This window comes from Pristis pectinata, chromosome 32 (assembly GCF_009764475.1).
Source record: "Pristis pectinata isolate sPriPec2 chromosome 32, sPriPec2.1.pri, whole genome shotgun sequence".
In the NCBI taxonomy this organism is placed as follows: Eukaryota; Metazoa; Chordata; class Chondrichthyes; order Rhinopristiformes; family Pristidae; genus Pristis; species Pristis pectinata.
In genome coordinates this window covers 6,028,167-6,046,988 of record NC_067436.1, presented here as the reverse complement: position 1 = coordinate 6,046,988, position 18,822 = coordinate 6,028,167, and the positions used below count along the sequence as shown (strand labels likewise).

Below are 18,822 nucleotides of genomic sequence, written 5' to 3'. Positions count from 1 at the left end.
GCCGACGCAATCACAGGGAGAAACATGCAAACTCCACACACAGATTCACCCGAGGTCGGGATTGAACCTGGATTGCTGACAATCCAGTAGCTCCCACTAACTGCACCACTGTGCCGCCCTTAACAGTGCTAGAACGTAGCAATTGGTTTCCATTTCCTGATGTGCAGCTTCACTAAACATCATGTTTAAGTAAATGAATATTTGGCTACCTGCCTCTCACAACCCCTCGTTTGATTTTTATGTCATTTAAAGGAGCTAGTATTGCCCAGTAGCATCTTGAGGGAGCAGAAACTAGCTATTTCTTGAGTTTTTGCCAGCTTGTGAAAGATATATACTGTGAACTCCACAGTTCCAAAGTTAACTTGTCAAGCTGTTTAGAAACTGCCAGTGGAAAACGAGAGATTGCATTTATGAAAAAGAGAACACCTGATATAACTGGGCATAATTAAGTGTTTAAAAATATTTCTTAAAAATGAATATTCATCAGTATTTCTGAAAGCCACAATATCCCAATTTAACATGTAACTTGATTAAGTGACTGAGGATAATTGAATAAAGGATTCAGTTGGTGACAATGGTTAGAGCTTATTTTTCCTGCAAGTACAAAACTATTCAGCACAAGGTCTGATGTGGACTGGGATTATGTGCAAACAGACAGTTCCACATTGCTACTTTTTGCAATGCACCTACAATGTAGTTTGCAATGCAACTACATGCATCAGGTATATAAAAAAAAATGAAAATTAAAAAACTGCCGATCTGGAAATGTAAAATAAAAACAGAAAATGCTGGAAACACTCAGTAGGTCAGGCAGCATCTGTGGAGAGAGAAATGGAGAAAATGTTTGAGGTGGAACAGGGAAAGAAAGAAAAACAAGATGGCTTTAAGTAACAGAGAAGAGTTGATGTTGGTGGGGAGATTGGATAGAACAGAGGGAATATCTGTAAGAAGGTAAGGCCAGGGTTGCAGAGGGGATAAGTTGTAGAGGTTATCCTGTCGATGGGTTAATAGGGGCAGTTAGAGATCGAGAACACGAACAAAAGAATGTAAAAAGTTGGGAACTGCAGGCTGTCACACGTGTTGAGTAGGTCAGGCTGTACTAATGGAGAGAGAAAAACTGAGCGAATATCACAGATAGGAAACTTACAGCAGAAATGGCCAGTTTCGATACAGACAGAAAGAGTGAATTACCTGAAGATGTAACTTCAATATTTTGGGTCTGAAGGGCTGCAACAGTTGGAAGATGATATGTTGTTCCTCAAGCTTGCATTGGGCCTCATTATAACTGTGCCAGCAAGCCACAGGCAGGTAGGTCAGAGTGGGAGTGGGATGGAGAACTAAAGCAAAAGGTAACAGTAAGATTGGTACTGGCCTTGAGGTCAGAACACTGCTCCACTAAACAATCATCCAATTTGCATTTGGTTTCTCCAACATAGAGGAGATCACACTGCAAACACTGAATGTAGTGCACTAGACTGAAAGAAGTGCATGTGAGTCACTGCTTTGCCTGCAAGGACTGTTTGAGTCCCTGGACAGTGGAAAGGGAAGAGGTGAAGGGACAGGTGTGGCATCTCCTGCAGTTATATGGGAAAGCGCCACAATATGGAGAATGGTTGGTGGGGACAGAAGAGTGTAGCAGGGAATGGTCCCTTTGAAATGCTGAAAGGGGAGGGGAGGGGAGGAGAGGAGAAGATGTGTCGGGTTGTGGAATTTTGTTGAAGCTGGTGGAAATTGAGAAAGATGATTGTTCAAAAAAAAACTCATTAGGCTCAGGTCTGGTTCAAATTGGCTGTGATTGGATAGGGTTCAGGTCAGGTTTTAATTTTGTATCTGGGCAGACTCCTACAGGTGGGTTCTAAAGCTGTATTCCCTGCTTCCATTACAGGGCAATGCCAGTCAAGTGACTTAAAAAAGGTCATCAGATCGTTTAAGGAACTCGTACCACTGAAATGAACAGATATTCATCATGGCAATCCACCTTTTGATGTCCTATCTTACTCTCTGTTAAATTAGTCTACACTACCTGCTAACATGCCTTCCTATCTTAAACCTTACATTAAATAGTTAAATCTAAACATTTTGTCCTTTTCTAAAGGTTGGTTCAGGAATCACAAAGTCTATAGGACGGAAACAGGTACTTCAGCCCAACAAGTCTGTGCCGACCATCAAGCACTCATTTATGCCAATCTTACACTAACCCCATTTTATTCTCCCCACATTCCCATCAACTCTCTCCAATTTCCACCATGCACCTACACACTAGGGGCAACTTACAGTGGCCAATTAACCTCTGTCCCACCTGTCTTTGGGGTGTGGGAGGAAGCCAGTGCACCCGGAGGAAACCCATGTAGTTACAGGCCATGCAAACTCCACATAGGCAGCACCCGGGGTCGGGATTGAACCCAGGTTACTGGAGCTATGATGCAGTAGCTCTGCCAGCTGTGCAACAGCAGTTCTGACAATCTTCAAAACAGCATGATTCCATTTGCTTATTCCTTTAAAAGACCCTCAATAAATTCTCCTGGATTCAGAAGAATCCTTGACCAAAAAAATCTGAAGGAATAAAATTTACAATTATAAGATGGCTTTATTTCACTCTAGCTAGCATATAACTGGAAACACTCAGCATAAATGAGTTTATTTAAGCACTACATTTCTATTAAAATTTTAAGGCAATTAATCTGACACAATTTTAATGCATTTAAAAATATAAATTATATAAATGCCATAACTTTCACAATTAGAAGCCTTTAATAAAATGTTCCTCCTTCTCCCCCATGGGTTTCTTTAAAAAAAATCTGTAAATGACACAAACCGTATGCTTACCTTTCAATAGCTTGGTCAAGCAGGTAGAACAAGGCTTGCAAGACTACGTGTTGCAGAGTTTTGTTGGGTTGATGTAATTTGGCAGTGAAAAGGGCAATGGATGCCCCTGATGGGTCACGTACACTCTGAGAAGGAAGGATAAGAAAATAAGTCAAAAATCAGTAAGATGATATTTGCAGGGATTCATATTAGTACATTACAATTTTACCACTACTGGTCTTTCATCTTCTTTTGTGTATTTTTTCTGTTAACCACTGTTGCCATCAACGAACCTAAGCCTTTTCCAAAGCAGGGTGGCTAAGCTGTTATGGCACAAGGAAACCTAATTAATGAAGGCTAATATCCCAGCTCCAAGGACAGTTGGATTTGATAAAAAATCTCATGAATGCAAAGCAACCCCATGATGCCAATCCATCAAATATTTCACTTACAGTCATAATGGTTTCAGATACCTCACCCATTTAAGTTTGGATGTGCAATAATGTCACCTGGTCACTAAAAGCAAAAGAGACCCTCTTAAAAATGTACATTTCTGGCCAAAGGAAAGGCAACACACAGGCCCATGAGTGAGAGTTCACAGAGCTAAGAATTTGCACATGTCCTCGCGCCATTGCAGAGGCGAGGGAGGGCATGCGTAAGACTGTTGAAGAAAGCAAGAGAGGGAGGGAGCAAGAGTGAGAGAGCAAGTGAGGTGAGAGAGTGAAGTGAGAGGAGGATAAAGTGCTGAAGATAAATGGAAGGGGTGGGGAAAGGTAATGGTGAAAAAATGAGGAAGGGCAAGACAGGAGGTGGGTGTGGAATAGGTGAGAGAAGGGTAGGGAAAGATGAAAGAACAAGAGAAAGGTGAGAGGGAGAAAGGCAACACACAAAATCTCATAAATAAGCGTTGAACTGGTTCTTTCACGTAAAAGTTTTGTTTTTAATTGTTCATTTCAGTACCATTAGAGAAGGAATGGAATGGATTCAGTTTTCAGATGATGATATTGTGACACTTGGCTATAGCTGCCCATGTAAATGTGCGACAGGATGCAAAGGAAGGAGGCTGGATGTTAGGTAGAAATGCAGCTATCTAGGGTCACAAAACTCTGCAGTCAGCTTGGCATGTTGTAAAGAGAAATAACTCGCAATTACTCAACCCCTTAAATATCTGTCCAAGTCCCTCTCAAATATTTCCATACTGACTGCTTTGGTAGTTCATTATAAATATTAGCTACCCTTTACATCGCATCAGATTTAAACTGTTTAAGCCCCTACCTGCTTGTCAAGCCTGTACTTCCTGGTTCCAGAGCTTGAGGCAATCTGAGACCCATTATCCAGGTACAATTGTTTATTTTCCTATGGATCTTGAATAATGCTTCCTAAGACGTCTCCCTTCCAGAGAAAACAAGCACAAGGCCTCTGGCCTCCTCTCATGCACTGTCCCTTTAAACTAAGCATTAGGTTACTTTTTCTTGTCAATCATCAAGAAGTGGAAGTAGTTATAGTCCATTCATCCTCTTGAGCTTGCTATGGCATTCAAAAGGATCATGGCTGATCCAACATTCCTAAAGTCCACTTTCTTCCCTTTTACCTATAACCCTTGATTCTCTCACTGATTATAAATCTACCTTTCTCAGCCTTAAATATACATAATCACCCTGCGTCCACAGCTCTCTATGGCCAGGAGTTCCAAAGACTTGAAATCCTCTGAGAGAAAAAGTTCTTCATCATCTCAGTGTTAAATAAGCTCCCTCTTATTCTGAGACCATGTCCTTTGGTTTTGGACTCTCTCATAACAGGGAAGATCCTTTCAGCATGTCTAACCTGGCCAACCCCCTATGAATCTTATAAATTTCAAAAAGATTGTCTCACATTCTTCTAAACTCCAATGAGTAGAGTCCCAACCTGTTTAACCTCTTCCTGTAGGGTAATCCCTCCATACCCGGGATCATCCTAGTGCAGAGGCTTTCAAAATTTCTTCAGGTGGCTCACTTTAACAAAATGACCCAATAATAATGTTCTCTGATTTGCAGATTGCCATTTATTTAAAGGAACAGAGGTAGTGACTCATTGTTTACCACCTCATGACCAACCTGAGAGTCCTGCACCTATTTGAAAACCACTGCCCTAGTACTTCTCTGATACTTACTTCCAACAAAATACATACCCTAGTACTTCTCCGAACTACTTCCAACAAAATACATTTCCTTACATGGGGGACCTAAATTGTTTGCATTACTCGAGATGTAGTCTCACCAGTGCTTGTGTAAGATTTCCCTTATTTTTTATATTCCAATTCCTTTGAAATAAGAGCCAACATTCCATTGGTCTTAAGAAGACAAAAGAGACTGCAGAAGCTGGAATCTAGACCAAGTTCTGTTTATGTTCTAGATTCCACTAATCTTTCCTATATCTGCTGCACTTGTGTGCCAATTTTCTATATTATGCATGAGTAGCCCAAACCCTCTCTGCTATAGCTTTCAGCAGCTTGTCTCCATTTAAATAATACTCTTGCTCCTTTGTTCTTACTTTAAAAATCAACAGCTTTACATTTTCCATGTTATACCGCATTTTGCCAACATTTTGCCCACTAACTTAACCCATCAGTGCCTCTCCAAAAATTGTCTGTACTTGCCTTGTAACATGCCTTCCCACCTATTTTTCCCACCTATTTTTGGCATACCTATCTTTTGCTTCCTTTTTTGAAAAAAAAATTAATTCAGGGGATGTGGGCTTCACAGACTAAGCCAGGCATTTAATTGTCCATCCAAGTTGCCCTTGAGAGGGTGATGGTGAGCTGCCTTCTTGAACTGTTGCAGTGCTTAGCATTGACTTTATCCGAGCCATTACTATATGCTGTAAACAAATGTGGTCCTAGACTGATTCCTATGGTACCCCAGTGGGTCTGGAAATGGCCCCCTTATCCCTACTCACTGCTTCTACCTGTAAGTCAATCTCTATCCAGGACAATATATAATTTCCAACCACTGGATCTTATCTGGTGACTTAATCTTTTGTTAGGCACCTTCTTGAAACCCAAGTACATTTCATTAGGATTTGAACATAAAAGCAAGGATGTACTGCTGAGGCTTTATGAGGTGTTGGTCAGACTGCATTTGGAATATTGTGAGCAATTTTGGGCCCCATATCTGAGGAAGGATGTGCTGGCCCTGGAGAGTGTCCAGAGATCACAAGAATGATCCCAGAAATGAAAGGCTTAATGTATGAAGAGCGTTTGATGTCTCTGGGCCTGTACTTGATGGAGTGCAGAAGGGGGGGATCTCATTGAAACCTACCACATACTGAAAGGCCTAGATAGAGTGGATGTTCCCATTAGTAGGAGAGTCTAGGATCCGAGGGCACAGGCTCAGAATAAACGGACGTCCCTTTAAAACTGAGATGAGGAGGAATTTCTTCAGTCAGAGGGTGGTGAATCTGTGGAATTCGTTGCCACAGAGGGCTCTGGAGGCCAAGTCATTGGGTGTATTTAAGGCAGAGATTGATAGGTTCTTGATTGGTAAGGGGGTAAAGGGTTATGGGGAGAAGGCAGGACAATGAGGTTTAAAAAAATTGTAACACTAAAACATAGAATTTTAAGAGGGTTTGACAGGATCTCTGCTACAAGATTCATCTTGCTGGAGTCTGGAATCAGGCAGCATAGATCAGGATGGGAAACCGTCCATTTAAGGCTAAAACTAGGAGTATTTGTTTTACTCAGAGGGCCATGATCTTAGTGAATAATGAAGCTGGTTCAAACAAGTGTTAATTCTATTTCTGTATGCTCAAAACAACATGTTCTTATGATGTACATTAAAGCAGATGCAAGGTACGAACTGGAGGAAAGTGAGAGTTCAGTAAATCTTCCTATTAATGTACAGTGTCAACAATTATATAGTGACTTTAACAATGTGAAATTTCCTGAGGTACAGACCGGGTTACGAATGCCTCACTATGGACACTCCTACATATGAACAAACTCCCATGGTATTCATAAATTCAAAAGTCTGACATGCATAAACACGTTCATTCCTACAATTGGCAGAACTAGTTTCTTCTCTCTCTCCATTTTAGTAATTGTTCTTTCCGATCAGTCTTTGGTGCTTTTGATGCCATTCATTACAATACTGTGCAGGTACAATTACCATAGCAAGTGACATTTGTGCATTTTCCAACTTGTCTGTAAAAACAGAACCTGTTTGTTACCCACGGACATCCTATACTTCACAGGAACATTATCAAATAAAATTTGACACTTAGCCACACAAGACATTAGAACATATGTCCAAGACCTCAGTCAGAAGTAGGGCCATTCTTATATGGAAAAAAAAGAGGCATTGGAAGGAGAGATAAAGGGAGAGAACTTGACAGTACCGTCACCATTGCTTGAGTGATTAAAAGTGAAGTTGCCAGAGGCCAGAATTGGAAGAGGCAAGTAGCTCAGAAGTTTGCAAGGTGATAGAAAATTGCAGGAATATGAAAGGAAGCAATCATTGAAGGATTTGAAAAAATGGATAAGAACTCTAAAAACAGTGGCATTGCGTAAACACGAGGCAATGAGGATCACAAAGCACAAGGGCGATTAGTGACTGGGACTTGATACAACAGGGTTTTGGATAACCTCAGATTGATGGAAAAGAGAAGGGAGCCCAGTCAAGAATGCTTTGGGATATTCATGGAAAAGAGATTCTGCAGCAGATGAGTGAAGATAGGGTGGTGTCAAATGATGCAAGAACAGAAGGAAATAAGGAATCTTAATCTCGGCAAAAATTTGAGATCTTGAATGCACAGATCATAGAGATTAGGATTGTAATCTTTTGAATATTTTAGTTTATTAATGTACAATATAACTGTGGTGAGATGATTAAAGGATTACAAGCAGATCAGAGAGACCTTTTACTCTAAGAGGGTTCAGAACAAGGGAGCATCACCTTAAAATTAGGATGTTCATTGATGTTGGAAATCTTGAGCACACATTCTTTCTTTCTTTCTCAAAAATCTGTTGAGACCAGTGAAATATTCAGAACAGAAACTTCCATCCAAGGATATTAAGGGATATAGAGCTACAACAGGCAAACAGATACAGATCGGGCATGCTCTGCATTGATGGGGGCGAGGGGTGGAGCATAGGATCTACCCCAGTAGCACACAAACATGAGAATAGAAAGGTCATGATTCCTTGATACTGTTGACACAGTTCACAAACTACATCACCAACAGTGCTGCAGGGAAACTCTGATAATCCGGCACACTAAGAACTTTGCTGGTGCCTGATTTGCAAATTTTCCAGACTATTCGATATTATTCAATATGAATACCCCCATACAATGTTACACCAAATACTCTAATAAACTTCTACAGATGCACTGTAGAAAGTATCCTGACTGGTTGCATCATGGCCTGGTATGGCAATTCCAATGCACAGGAACGCAAGAGGCCACAGAGAGTTGTAGAGAGATGTAGCCCAGTCCAACACGGCCACAGCCCTCCCCACCACTGACAGCATCTACAGGAGGTGTTGCGTCAAGAAGGTGGGATCTATCATCAAGGATCCCCACCATCCAGGTTGTGCCTTCTTCTAGCTGCTACCATCAGGCAGGAGGTACAGAAGCCTGAAGTCCCACACCACCAGGTTCACGAACAGCTGCTTTCCTACAACCATCAAGTTCTTGAACCGACGTACACAACCCTAACCCTACCTCAGCAACTGAACACCACAGACCCCCCTCTTGCACTACCATAGACACATCTTTGATTGTGTCTTTTTTGCACTAATGTTTTGTTTTGCACACTTATTTTCTTCACCGTCTTGTATAATTTATGTTCAATTTATGTTCTCGTGTTGTATTGGTACAAGTGAAAAACTTGTCTTGCATACCATTCGTACAGATCAATTCATTACACACTGCATTGAAGTAGTACAGGGTAAAAACAATAACATATTGCAGAGTAAAGTGTCACAGCTACAGATGAAGTACAGTGCAGGTAGACAATAAGGTGCAAGGTAGATTGTGAGGTCAAGAGTCCATCTCATCGTACACGGGAACCGTTCAATAGTCTTATCACGGTGGGATAGAAGCTGTCCTTGAGCCTGGTGGTATGTGCCCTCAGGCTCCTGTATCTTCTGCCTGATGGGAGAGGGGAGAATAGAGAATGACCTGGGTGGGTGGGATCTTTAATTATGCTGGCTGCACCAAGGTAGCGAGGGGTATAGACAAGAGTCCATGGAGGGCAGGCTGGTTTCCATGATGTCTGAATTTATGTGCCTGTGATGTTGCTGCAAGCAAGTTTTTCATCGTACCTGTACCTCACTGTACTTGTGCACATGACAAAAACTCGACCTGACTTCACTTTTTTTGATATTACTCAGTATCACGATAAATTTTCCCAGTGAATCAGTTTGAAGGGAACCTGGGAAATGGGACCCTGATCAGCAGAAAGAGAATGCACGGACCAATGCCCTGCTGCACAGAATGGAAGCATGGGAAATGGAACACCAGCGAGTCAAAAGGGAACAGGAGGACTGGGGCCCCAGTGAGTCAGAAGGGAGTGCAAGTACTGGGGACCCAGCAAGTCAGAAGAGCGTGTGGCAAACATTACCTGTTGAGCCAGATGCTCAAATATCAGGACTTCTGAATGATCAGCTAGCAGATTTTGGCAGTTTTAAGTATCAGAAGTGCTGTCAGGCTCGATCATCAGGACTACTTGCTGAGGTGTTACTTCAATCGTTACCTCTCCACCCAGAGCCATATATGTATCACCAGTTGGCAAACAGTCAAAACAGGACCTTGTATTCATTTTTTCCATTGCAAAATCTCAGTCAATAATACAAGATACAAATCCGATCCTGATAAATAGCTTTGGTTCAGGATCCTATGGTATTACTTCCCTGCCAGTAATTAAAGACTCACAAGATTTTGTATTTTATCACTCAACACCTCAGCTTCCTATTCCCTGGAATTGTGTATCAACACCAGACTTCAACCAGATACAGTTGGTTGTAGAAGGAGGCAGCAAGACATGAAGACAAATGCAGCAGTGAACAACACATTCTACAAGGCATCCCTGCCACAGAGGCTGAAAACATTGCAGAAAGAGCAAGGTCCAATGCAAATCCTGGTATTATGTGCCAAATTAGTCATAGTTCCGGATATCCTAGAAGGCTAAAGAGCATTATTTTAGTGTAATTCCATCTTTGCTTATTGAACATATTTCCAAACTGCTCACCTCCAAAATAATGATTTCATATAAGATTGCTCAGAAGCTTGAACAAAACATTTTCACATCTTCTCATACACTCCTATCAAACCTATCCTGTTCACTTACTGAAACTTCAGCAGTACAAAAAGGTGGATCAAGGGTTAATCTTGATCAAGAGTGTAAATTCCATCTTGCGAATGCTCGGGGCACCCTGCAAGCAGTAAGTCATATGATTTCAGTAAAACGTAATGGTGAGAGCATGAAATATTTATACTATGTTCACTTAGATTAAAAAATACTCTGCTCTTGTACTTTACACTTTCTGTAACACTATTCTGCACTCTGTTATTGTTTTCCCTTGTACTACCTTAATGCACTGATGTGATGAAATGATCTGTATGGATTGCATGCACAACAAGGTTTTTCACTGTACCTCAGTACGTGTGACAATAATAAACCAATTTACCAATTTATCTCCAAATAACTCCTTCCGACATTTCAGATGTGAAATAATAAGTTGCAGGGGTGTTTTGTGGGAGCAAAGTAAGGCAATGAAATAAAAAATAAAGAGTGCCGTCTAAATATCACATTGTCTGCAACCAAATACCAACTTGTTTCATGGCATAAAGACATACAGCAAGGAATCAGCCCTTCAGCCCCCTGAGTCTGTGCCAACCATCAAGCATCTACCAATCACATTTTATTCTCATCAACTCCTCCAAGGCTCTACCACTTTATTCACCTACACACTAGGAATAACTTATTGTGGCCGATTAACCCACCAACTTGTACGGCTTTGGGATGTGGGAGGAAACCCACACGGTCACAGGGAGAACATGCAAACTCCACACAGACAGCACCCAAGGTCAGAATCGAACCTGATTATTTGAGCTGGAGGGCAGCAGCTCTACTGGTATGAGGTCCTCAGCATTACGAATGAGAAATCTCTCATAAGACCTTTGAATCGCACACAATTAGGTATGCCAATTAATTAAAACAATCCTCATCATGTTTTGCAGGATCCGTGGAAACACTGGAATCCTTGGAATCCTAAGTAAGCAAGACACAAAAGGCAATATCTGTGACACCACAATTTGAAACAATTATTGTGTGCTCATCACTTATTGGTAGATCTATCTTCCAAGAACTGTTTTACCTGTAGCTGTTCCATTTTATGTGATCATAATTTATTCACAGTTAGGATTACAGCATTCCCAGGACAGGTGGTGGGGTGCTTATGATTGCCAATGTGGTCTTTGAAATGAAACCATTCCCCACATACAAAAATCTCACTCATTCACCTCAGCAGTTTCTGAGGTTTCTGCTCGTTTGCTTAGTGCCTGGGATAAACAACTGGAAACCAGCTCAGGAAAAAGCTTTTTACAATTCTGGTAAGGAAGAGCAATGACTTGAGAGCAACATAATGACCGATGCAAAAATTATTTAAAGGGACGTCACTGGTGTTTTTGCAGAATGGACCATTTGGGGACGTTGGAACAAAGGAACTCTGCTGCTCAACTTCTTTTACATGCTTTGGTCCATCTCTTTAAAGTCTCTATCAAGCAAAAATGTATTGACTTCAGATTTTAAATTCTATCCTCTGTAACTTTGGAATATTCTATATTCCCACTACCCCTGATTGGCTGAGTTCTAATTTTACCAGCATGGCATCTTGTTTAAGTCTCTCCCAGCTGAAATGTCCTCCTTTTTCGGGAAGCATGGCTTCCCTTCTGCTGCGGTTGATGGAGCCCACTCTCGTATCTCCTGTTTCTTATACTTCTGCTCTCACCTCAACTCCCTCCAGACAGAACAGAGATAGAGTTCCCCTAGACCTTTCACCCCATGAGCCTCCAACCTCTTCCCACTCAGTCCTGATGCAGAATTTCAACCTGAAACGTCAACAATTTCTTTCACTGCCGTCCTCACCCTCCCCCCTGCCGATGTTCACCCTGCTCAGTTCCTCCAGCAGATCATTTGTTGCTACAGTAAAAAGTTTCCCTCTATCCATCCTGAGCAGACGTACCTGTTTTAAAAGTTAAGATGGCTTCATTGGTGGTTGATCTAAATTTTAACTATGGTTTATTGTGTAGTCTGTGTGCGCGTGAATGCTAACAGTTACCAAAAGCACATGAGCTTGTGTACATATATAGAGCAATACAGCATGGATACAGGCCCTTTGGCCCAACCAGTCCATACTGACCACAGTGCCCACCCAGCTAGTCCCAATTTCCTGCATTCAGCCCCACCCCTCCATTTACCTATCCAAGTGCTTCTTAAATGATACTATTGTACCTGCCTCACCCACTTCCTCTGGCAGCTCGTTCCATATACTCACCACCCTCTGAGTGAAAAAGTTGCCCTTCAGGTTTCTTTTAAATCTTTCCCCTCTCACCCTAAACCTCTGCCCTCTAGTTCTTCATTCCCCTACCCTGGGGAAAAGGCTGTTACCGTCTGCCTTATCTATTCCTCTCATAATTTTAAACACTTCTATAAGGTCACCCTTATTCTCCTATGGTCCTATATATAAACATTTGTAATAATAAAAATTTGTAAATTATAGAGAGAGAGAGAGATACTGTATAAATAATATGTAGAAATTTGAACTGAAAACTTTAAATCAATTATTTTTATAATTCATTCTTTCCTAATGTTTTCTGCACCAAACTATTCCTTTTACTGTAAGGTAGGGTTGTACCATGACTGCGCAGACGCATCAAAAACAATCTGCTGTAATCGCATTGCTGTGTTTGACTCCAGTGGAAATGACCTCCTTTCCTTCTCAGAAAACCCCACATCTGGTGATTCTATCTGGTACAGTGAGTCAAGTAGAAATATCCAATGACATCAAAATTGCACAGCTTCTCAGCTCTGCTGCCTAACTGGTTGCTGGAAAGATTAAACTCTTGCTTCAAAGTCTGAATTGAAATGCATGGCTTCATATGCCTACTCCTCAGAAGCCATCTCAGCTTTGTGGCTGCAGGGATGCATCAGAGAGCAAAGCAACTCAACTCAAGGACAGAAAGTAATTAATAATTTGGGAGATTTGCTCCAAACTCAGTTATATTTTTGCTGGGAGCCAGTTTAAAAATATTAGTGGAGGTGCTGGAGCCAACTTTAAGTTCAAAAGTTTTTATGCATGTGCCTCTGGCAACTATGAATATTCATACACACAGAGACTACATAATACATCATGGTTAAAATTTATATTAACAACTGGTGGAGCCATCTTAATTCTTAAAACAAATGCATCTGCTCAGGATGGACAGAGGGTTCCCTGTCTAGAGTGGATTAGTGCATGCATGACCAACAGCACATGTTCAAGATGAGGAGGAGGAGAATGGGTGACTGCAAGCCTGATCCAAGGACTTGTACTAGTTACCTGATGTCATTTTCTGCTCTATTAGACTGGAAACCAAGGCTGGTATTTCTTTTGGAAATTCTATGCTATGGCTGCAGTTTGCATTGTTCATTTTGATTACTATTAAACAGCAAGATGTTTTTTGCTATCCTTTTGAAGGGTACTATATTTTTCTATAGGTCAGCTTTCCCACCATGCAAGGAAATGGGATACAGAGGAATAGCCTCCTCTACCTTTTACAAAATAGGATCTGTTTTGCTACTCACAACGTGCCAACAGAACTGAAAGCATTCAATGTAGAATCCCATTCTGACTTCAGTTCAACGCTAACAACACTGACATTCCTGTACTTGGCTAATGAGACTGGTGCAAAATTGGACACCTTTCACAGGTGATCTCATTGGATTTACTGACAACGGCAAAACTACATGGATTTCCTCCAGGTACCAAAGGTGTGTTGCTTGGTAGATTAATTGCCCCTCATGCTGATGTAAGTGGTAGAATTGATGGGACAATAAAAGTGGATTATTGAAAATGGGTGCTTGATGTTCAGCATGGACAGTGGGTTGAAGGGCGTGGTCCCCTGCGGAATGTCTCTATTGCCAATGTTACACTGCAAAGGTCTTGGCACAGCCCAACCAAACATGTAGTGTGACACAAGCTTGAGAGAGAGGAAGGGGGGGTGGGGGAGGGGAGAAGAGAGAAGGAGTGAGTGGGGTGGGGGGGAGAGAGGGAGAGAGAGAGGGGGGAGTGTAGAGGGAGGGAGTGGGGTGGACGGAGAGAGGGGGGGAGGGAGAAGGAGAGAGGGGAGGAGGGAGAAGAAGAGAGGGGGAGAGGGAGGGAGAAGAGAGGGGGAGAGGGAGAGGGAGGAAGAGAGGGAGGGAGAGAGGGAGGGAGATGACTGCAATGTATAGAGAGAGTGCAATAATGTTGTAAGTTCCACAGCCAACAGCACACAATCCAACAGTCCAAACACTCTGTCAGGAAATATTTGCCAGGTAGAAAATAATGACTGCACCTTTGAAAGGACTGAGAACCAAAGTTAAGAGGTGTAATCTGCGTTTCACATCTCCCACATTTTGTCTACTGTCTTACTCTCTAACTGCTCCTACTCATTCATTGACCGGATCCCCCTGTTTACAGCTTATCCCCTTGGTCAGCCCAGTTTTACCCTATCAGTGACATCCCTGCTCCCCCACCCTTCCTGCAGCTCCTTTCGTTTCCTTCCCATTCTCATGGAGGGTCTTTGACCTGAAACATTAGCTGTTTCTCTTCCTACAGATACTGCCAGACCTGCTGAGTATTTCCAGCATTTTCTGTTTTTATTTGCAATTGAAGATCGAAGAGCATTAACATACTTATATATGTTCACACACTTGTTTTAGAGACTGGGGACTCCCAAGTTTATGGATGCTGACTCGGAGAAACTGTGGCCACATGCAAGTGACTGATGTTGAAATAGCATCGATACACGGCGAATTAGCCAGAAAGAGGAAACATAAAGAGAAAGCCACAAGCTGATTGTGGCGAAATTTAAAAAGTTTAGCAGAGTTTCTGTGCAATACTGCTAAGTTGATGATTACTCATTTCTCATATTTTTGCACAGCATAGAGGTCCGTCAAGTCTGTGCTAGCTCAGAGAATTCCCACCAATCCCAGACCCCCCCCAAATTATTTCTAGTCTAATACATTTAAAGTGGGGAGGGGGGGTAAATTCAAAGGAGATGCATGGGGCAGGTTTTTTTTGTACATATAGACAGTGGTGGGTGCCTAGAATGCGCTGCCAGGGGCAGATACGATAGAGGCGTTTAAGAGGCTCTTAGATAGGCTCATGAATATACAGAGAATGGAGGGATTATGGACCATGTGCAGGCAGAAGGGATTAGGTGTCATTAGTTTAATTAGCTCAGCACAGCATCGTGGGCCGAAGGGCCTGTTCCTGTGCTGTACTGTTCTATGTTCTCTACCGATCAACTGCCCCGATTCTCCTAATACCCACCTACACTAGGGACATTGCACAGTAACCAAATAACCTATCAACCAGCTGATCTACGGGATGGGGAAGCCCCGTGCAAATTCCACACAGGAAGCACCGGAGGTCAGGATTGAACCTCTTTCCTGCTGTACTACTGTGCCACTCATTGGACCAGGTCACTTGGTTGGTTAGATTTAATGAAATGAGACATGAGGGGGACACAAGAGGCTGGAGAAACTGGAATCTGGAGCAAAAAAACAAGCTGCTGGAGGAACTCCAAATATTCCAGGTTTTGACCTGAAACATCAACTGTGCATTTCCCTCCACAGGTGCTGCCTGACCCGCTGGGTTCCTCCAGCACCTCGTTTTGAGACATGAGGGGCACTGGTTATTGCACCACATACAGGTTAGTGGGCCTCAACACACCAGAGACAACTAACCATCAACGACACTGTATACTGTGATGCTATCTCTATCTGATGACAGACCAAGTGTAGTAAAAAAGAACAAACGATGCAAGGGAAGGTATAGAGTTGTGCTCTGAGCTAACTGGGGCATGCCCTGTGTTTGTGCTTATTCTGTAATTGGACAATGGGGAGGTTGAGTGCAAGTTAATGATTGGTCTAGCCAAGTCACATCAGATTTGCATTTTACTGGGGGTAAAATGACCAAGTGCAAAACACTCTGCCTAAGTCTTGAGGTTATCTAACGAAGGGGCTGTCAAATTCCCATGTGTTACCCGGGGTGCCGGCCAGCAGGAACGTGGGGTCAGTCACAAGGCTAGAATTTATTGTCCATTCCAAACTGCCCTTGAACTGAATTGGTTTGATTGATGATTTCAGAGGCAGGTAAGAATTAGCAAGATTACTGAGGATCTGGAGTCACCAACAACTCTAACCATGACCTCAGGTTTCCCTTCCCCAAAAAACATCAGTGATCCAGATGGTCATTTTGCAAATCTAATAGTTTCATTACCAATGCTAGTTCTCTATCCAGATGTATTTATTTATTACAATTTAAATTTACCTTTACTATGGTGGTACTTCAGGTCGTACATAGATCAATAGTTGAAGTCTCGGACTACTGGTGCAGTACCAGAACCATTATCAAAAGAGCCACCTCCGAACTTAGACAGGCATTGATAATGACATTGACCACTGCCTTCAGTGTGCCTTTGGGTGTCTGAGGAAAACACTGCTTCAAAATCAAGACTTCAAACCCAGCATAAAGCTCATGGTCTACCAGGCAGCAGTGATCGTTGCCCTCCTGGACCCTAATGAGACACATACTATTTCCAGTAGGCTTCTCATAATAGAGATATTAGTAATGCTGCCTCTGTAAAATCCACCAGACATGGTAAGTATTCAAATCCTAATTACACTTAGACATCCTTTAAAGGCAGGTCACATTATTTGCATGCCTGGGTTCTGGTGAGGGGAACTTATAAAGTTTAATGGAAAGGACAAAGTGGTATTACGGGATAATCAAAATGGGTAATGATAACCAAATCTGTCAAGAAGGTCAGTACATATTAATATAAGAGGTAGGTAAAATGGAAGAGGAGTTGGGGTAGTCCTGACGTTAAAGCATGAGATAAAGGCAGTGAAGAGGTAGGATCTGAGTTTAGATAATCAAGCAGAAGCTTTGCATGGAGTTAACAGCAAGGGTCATTGCTGAGAATTGTCTCAACCCCCTAACTGTCGTGATAAAGTAGAACACAGCATAGATAAGAAAATTTGAGGTGTACGTAATAAGGGTCATTCAATAAACATGGGGGACTTTAACCCACATACTGTATAGATTGGGCAAATCAAGCTCATGGAATACACATTCATGGAGTGTGTACCAGATAATTTGGTACATCGGCTTCATTCAGTATCAGAATCCTAACCTTTGATCTTTAAAGTTGGAAGAGACTGTAGCAAAGGGATTAGAATCAGAATCAGGTTGATTATCACTGACGTATGTCGTGAAATTTGTTGTTTTGCGGCAGCAGTACAGTACAAGACATAAAGACATAAAAATTACTATAAGTTATAAAAATAAATAAGTAGTGCAAAAGAGGAATAATGAGGTAGTGTTCATGGGTTCATGGACCATTCAGAAATCTGATGACAGAGGGGAAGAAGCTGTTCCTGAAATGTTGGGTGTGGGTCTTCGGGCTCCTGCACCTCCTCCCTGATGGTAGTGATGCGAAGAGGGCATGTCCCAGATGGTGAGGGTCCTTAATGATGGATGCTGCCTTCATGAGGCGCTGCCTCTTGAAGACGTCCTCGATGGTGGGGAGGGTTGTGCCCGTGATGGAGCTGGCTGAGTCTACAACCCTCTGCAGCCTCTTTCAATCCTGCACATTGGAGCCTCTGTATCAGGTGGTAATACAACCAGTCAGAATACTCTCCACTGTACATCTATAAAAATTTGCAAGAGTCCTGGGTGACATACCATATATCCTGAAACTCCTAATGAAGTAAAGCCATTGGCGTGCCTTCTTCATGATTGCATCAATGTGTAGGACCCAGGATAGATCCTCTGAGACGTTGACACCCAGGAACTTGAAGCTGTTCACCCTTTCCACCACTGACCCCTCAATGAGGACTGGTGTGTGTTCTCCCGACTTCCCCTTCCTGAAGTCCACAATCAATTCCTTGGTCTTGCTGATGTTGAGTGCAAGGTTGTTGTTGTGACGCCACTCAACCAGCTGATCTACCTCACTCCTGGATGCCTCCTCATCACCATCTGAGATTCTGCCAACAACAGCGGTGTCATCGATGAATTTATAGATGGCATTGGAGCTGTGCCTAGTCACAGTCTTAAGTGTGGAGAGAGTAGAGTAGTGGGCTAAGCACACATCCTTGAGGCGTGCCTGTGTTGATTGTCAGCGAAGAGGAGATGTTACTACGGATCCGCATTAACCGTGGTCTCCTGATAAGGAAGTAAAGGATCCAGTTGCAGGGGGAGGTACAGAGGCCCAGGTTTTGAAGCTTGTTGATTAATACTGAGGGGATGATGGTGTTGAACACCAAGCTGTAATCAATAAATAGCAGCCTCACGTAATGTTTTGCTGTTGTCTAGGTGCTACAAAGCCATGGAGAGCCAGTACCTGTACCTCACTGTACTTGTACATATGACAATACACCATACACACTACATATGACAATGACTCGACTCAACTTGAACCAAAATGGAAAAGGCTATTTTAGATCTGGTGTTGTGGAATACTAAAGGGAGATTTGTTGATCTGGTGGTTAAGGGGCCTTTTTTCTCCTTCTCAGGCAGTCCCTCAGGACTGAGGATAACTTGCTCCTACTCTAGTTTTGAGAGTTCTGAGGTGGCTGATGCAACTGTTATGCGACTCTCAAGCTTTTCCATAGATGGACCAGGAGGGAACTATAGACCAGCTAGCCTGGCGTCAGTAGTAGGGAAAATGCTGGAATCTATCATTTTCAAAGTAGTATTGGAACGCTTGGAAAATAATAATAGGATTGGGC

At 42.3% G+C, this 18,822-nt stretch overlaps 1 protein-coding gene across 1 annotated transcript in view; it reads right to left on the bottom strand.

Moving 5' to 3' along the window:
• ptpn9a (protein tyrosine phosphatase non-receptor type 9a) overlaps positions 1 to 18,822 on the bottom strand; it is a 151,715-nt gene that overhangs the window by 62,429 nt on the left and 70,464 nt on the right. The window contains exon 4 of the mRNA XM_052042463.1: positions 2,827 to 2,951. Within this exon, the coding sequence (XP_051898423.1) occupies positions 2,827 to 2,951 (125 nt within the window). The remainder of the gene's footprint in view (positions 1 to 2,826; positions 2,952 to 18,822) is intronic.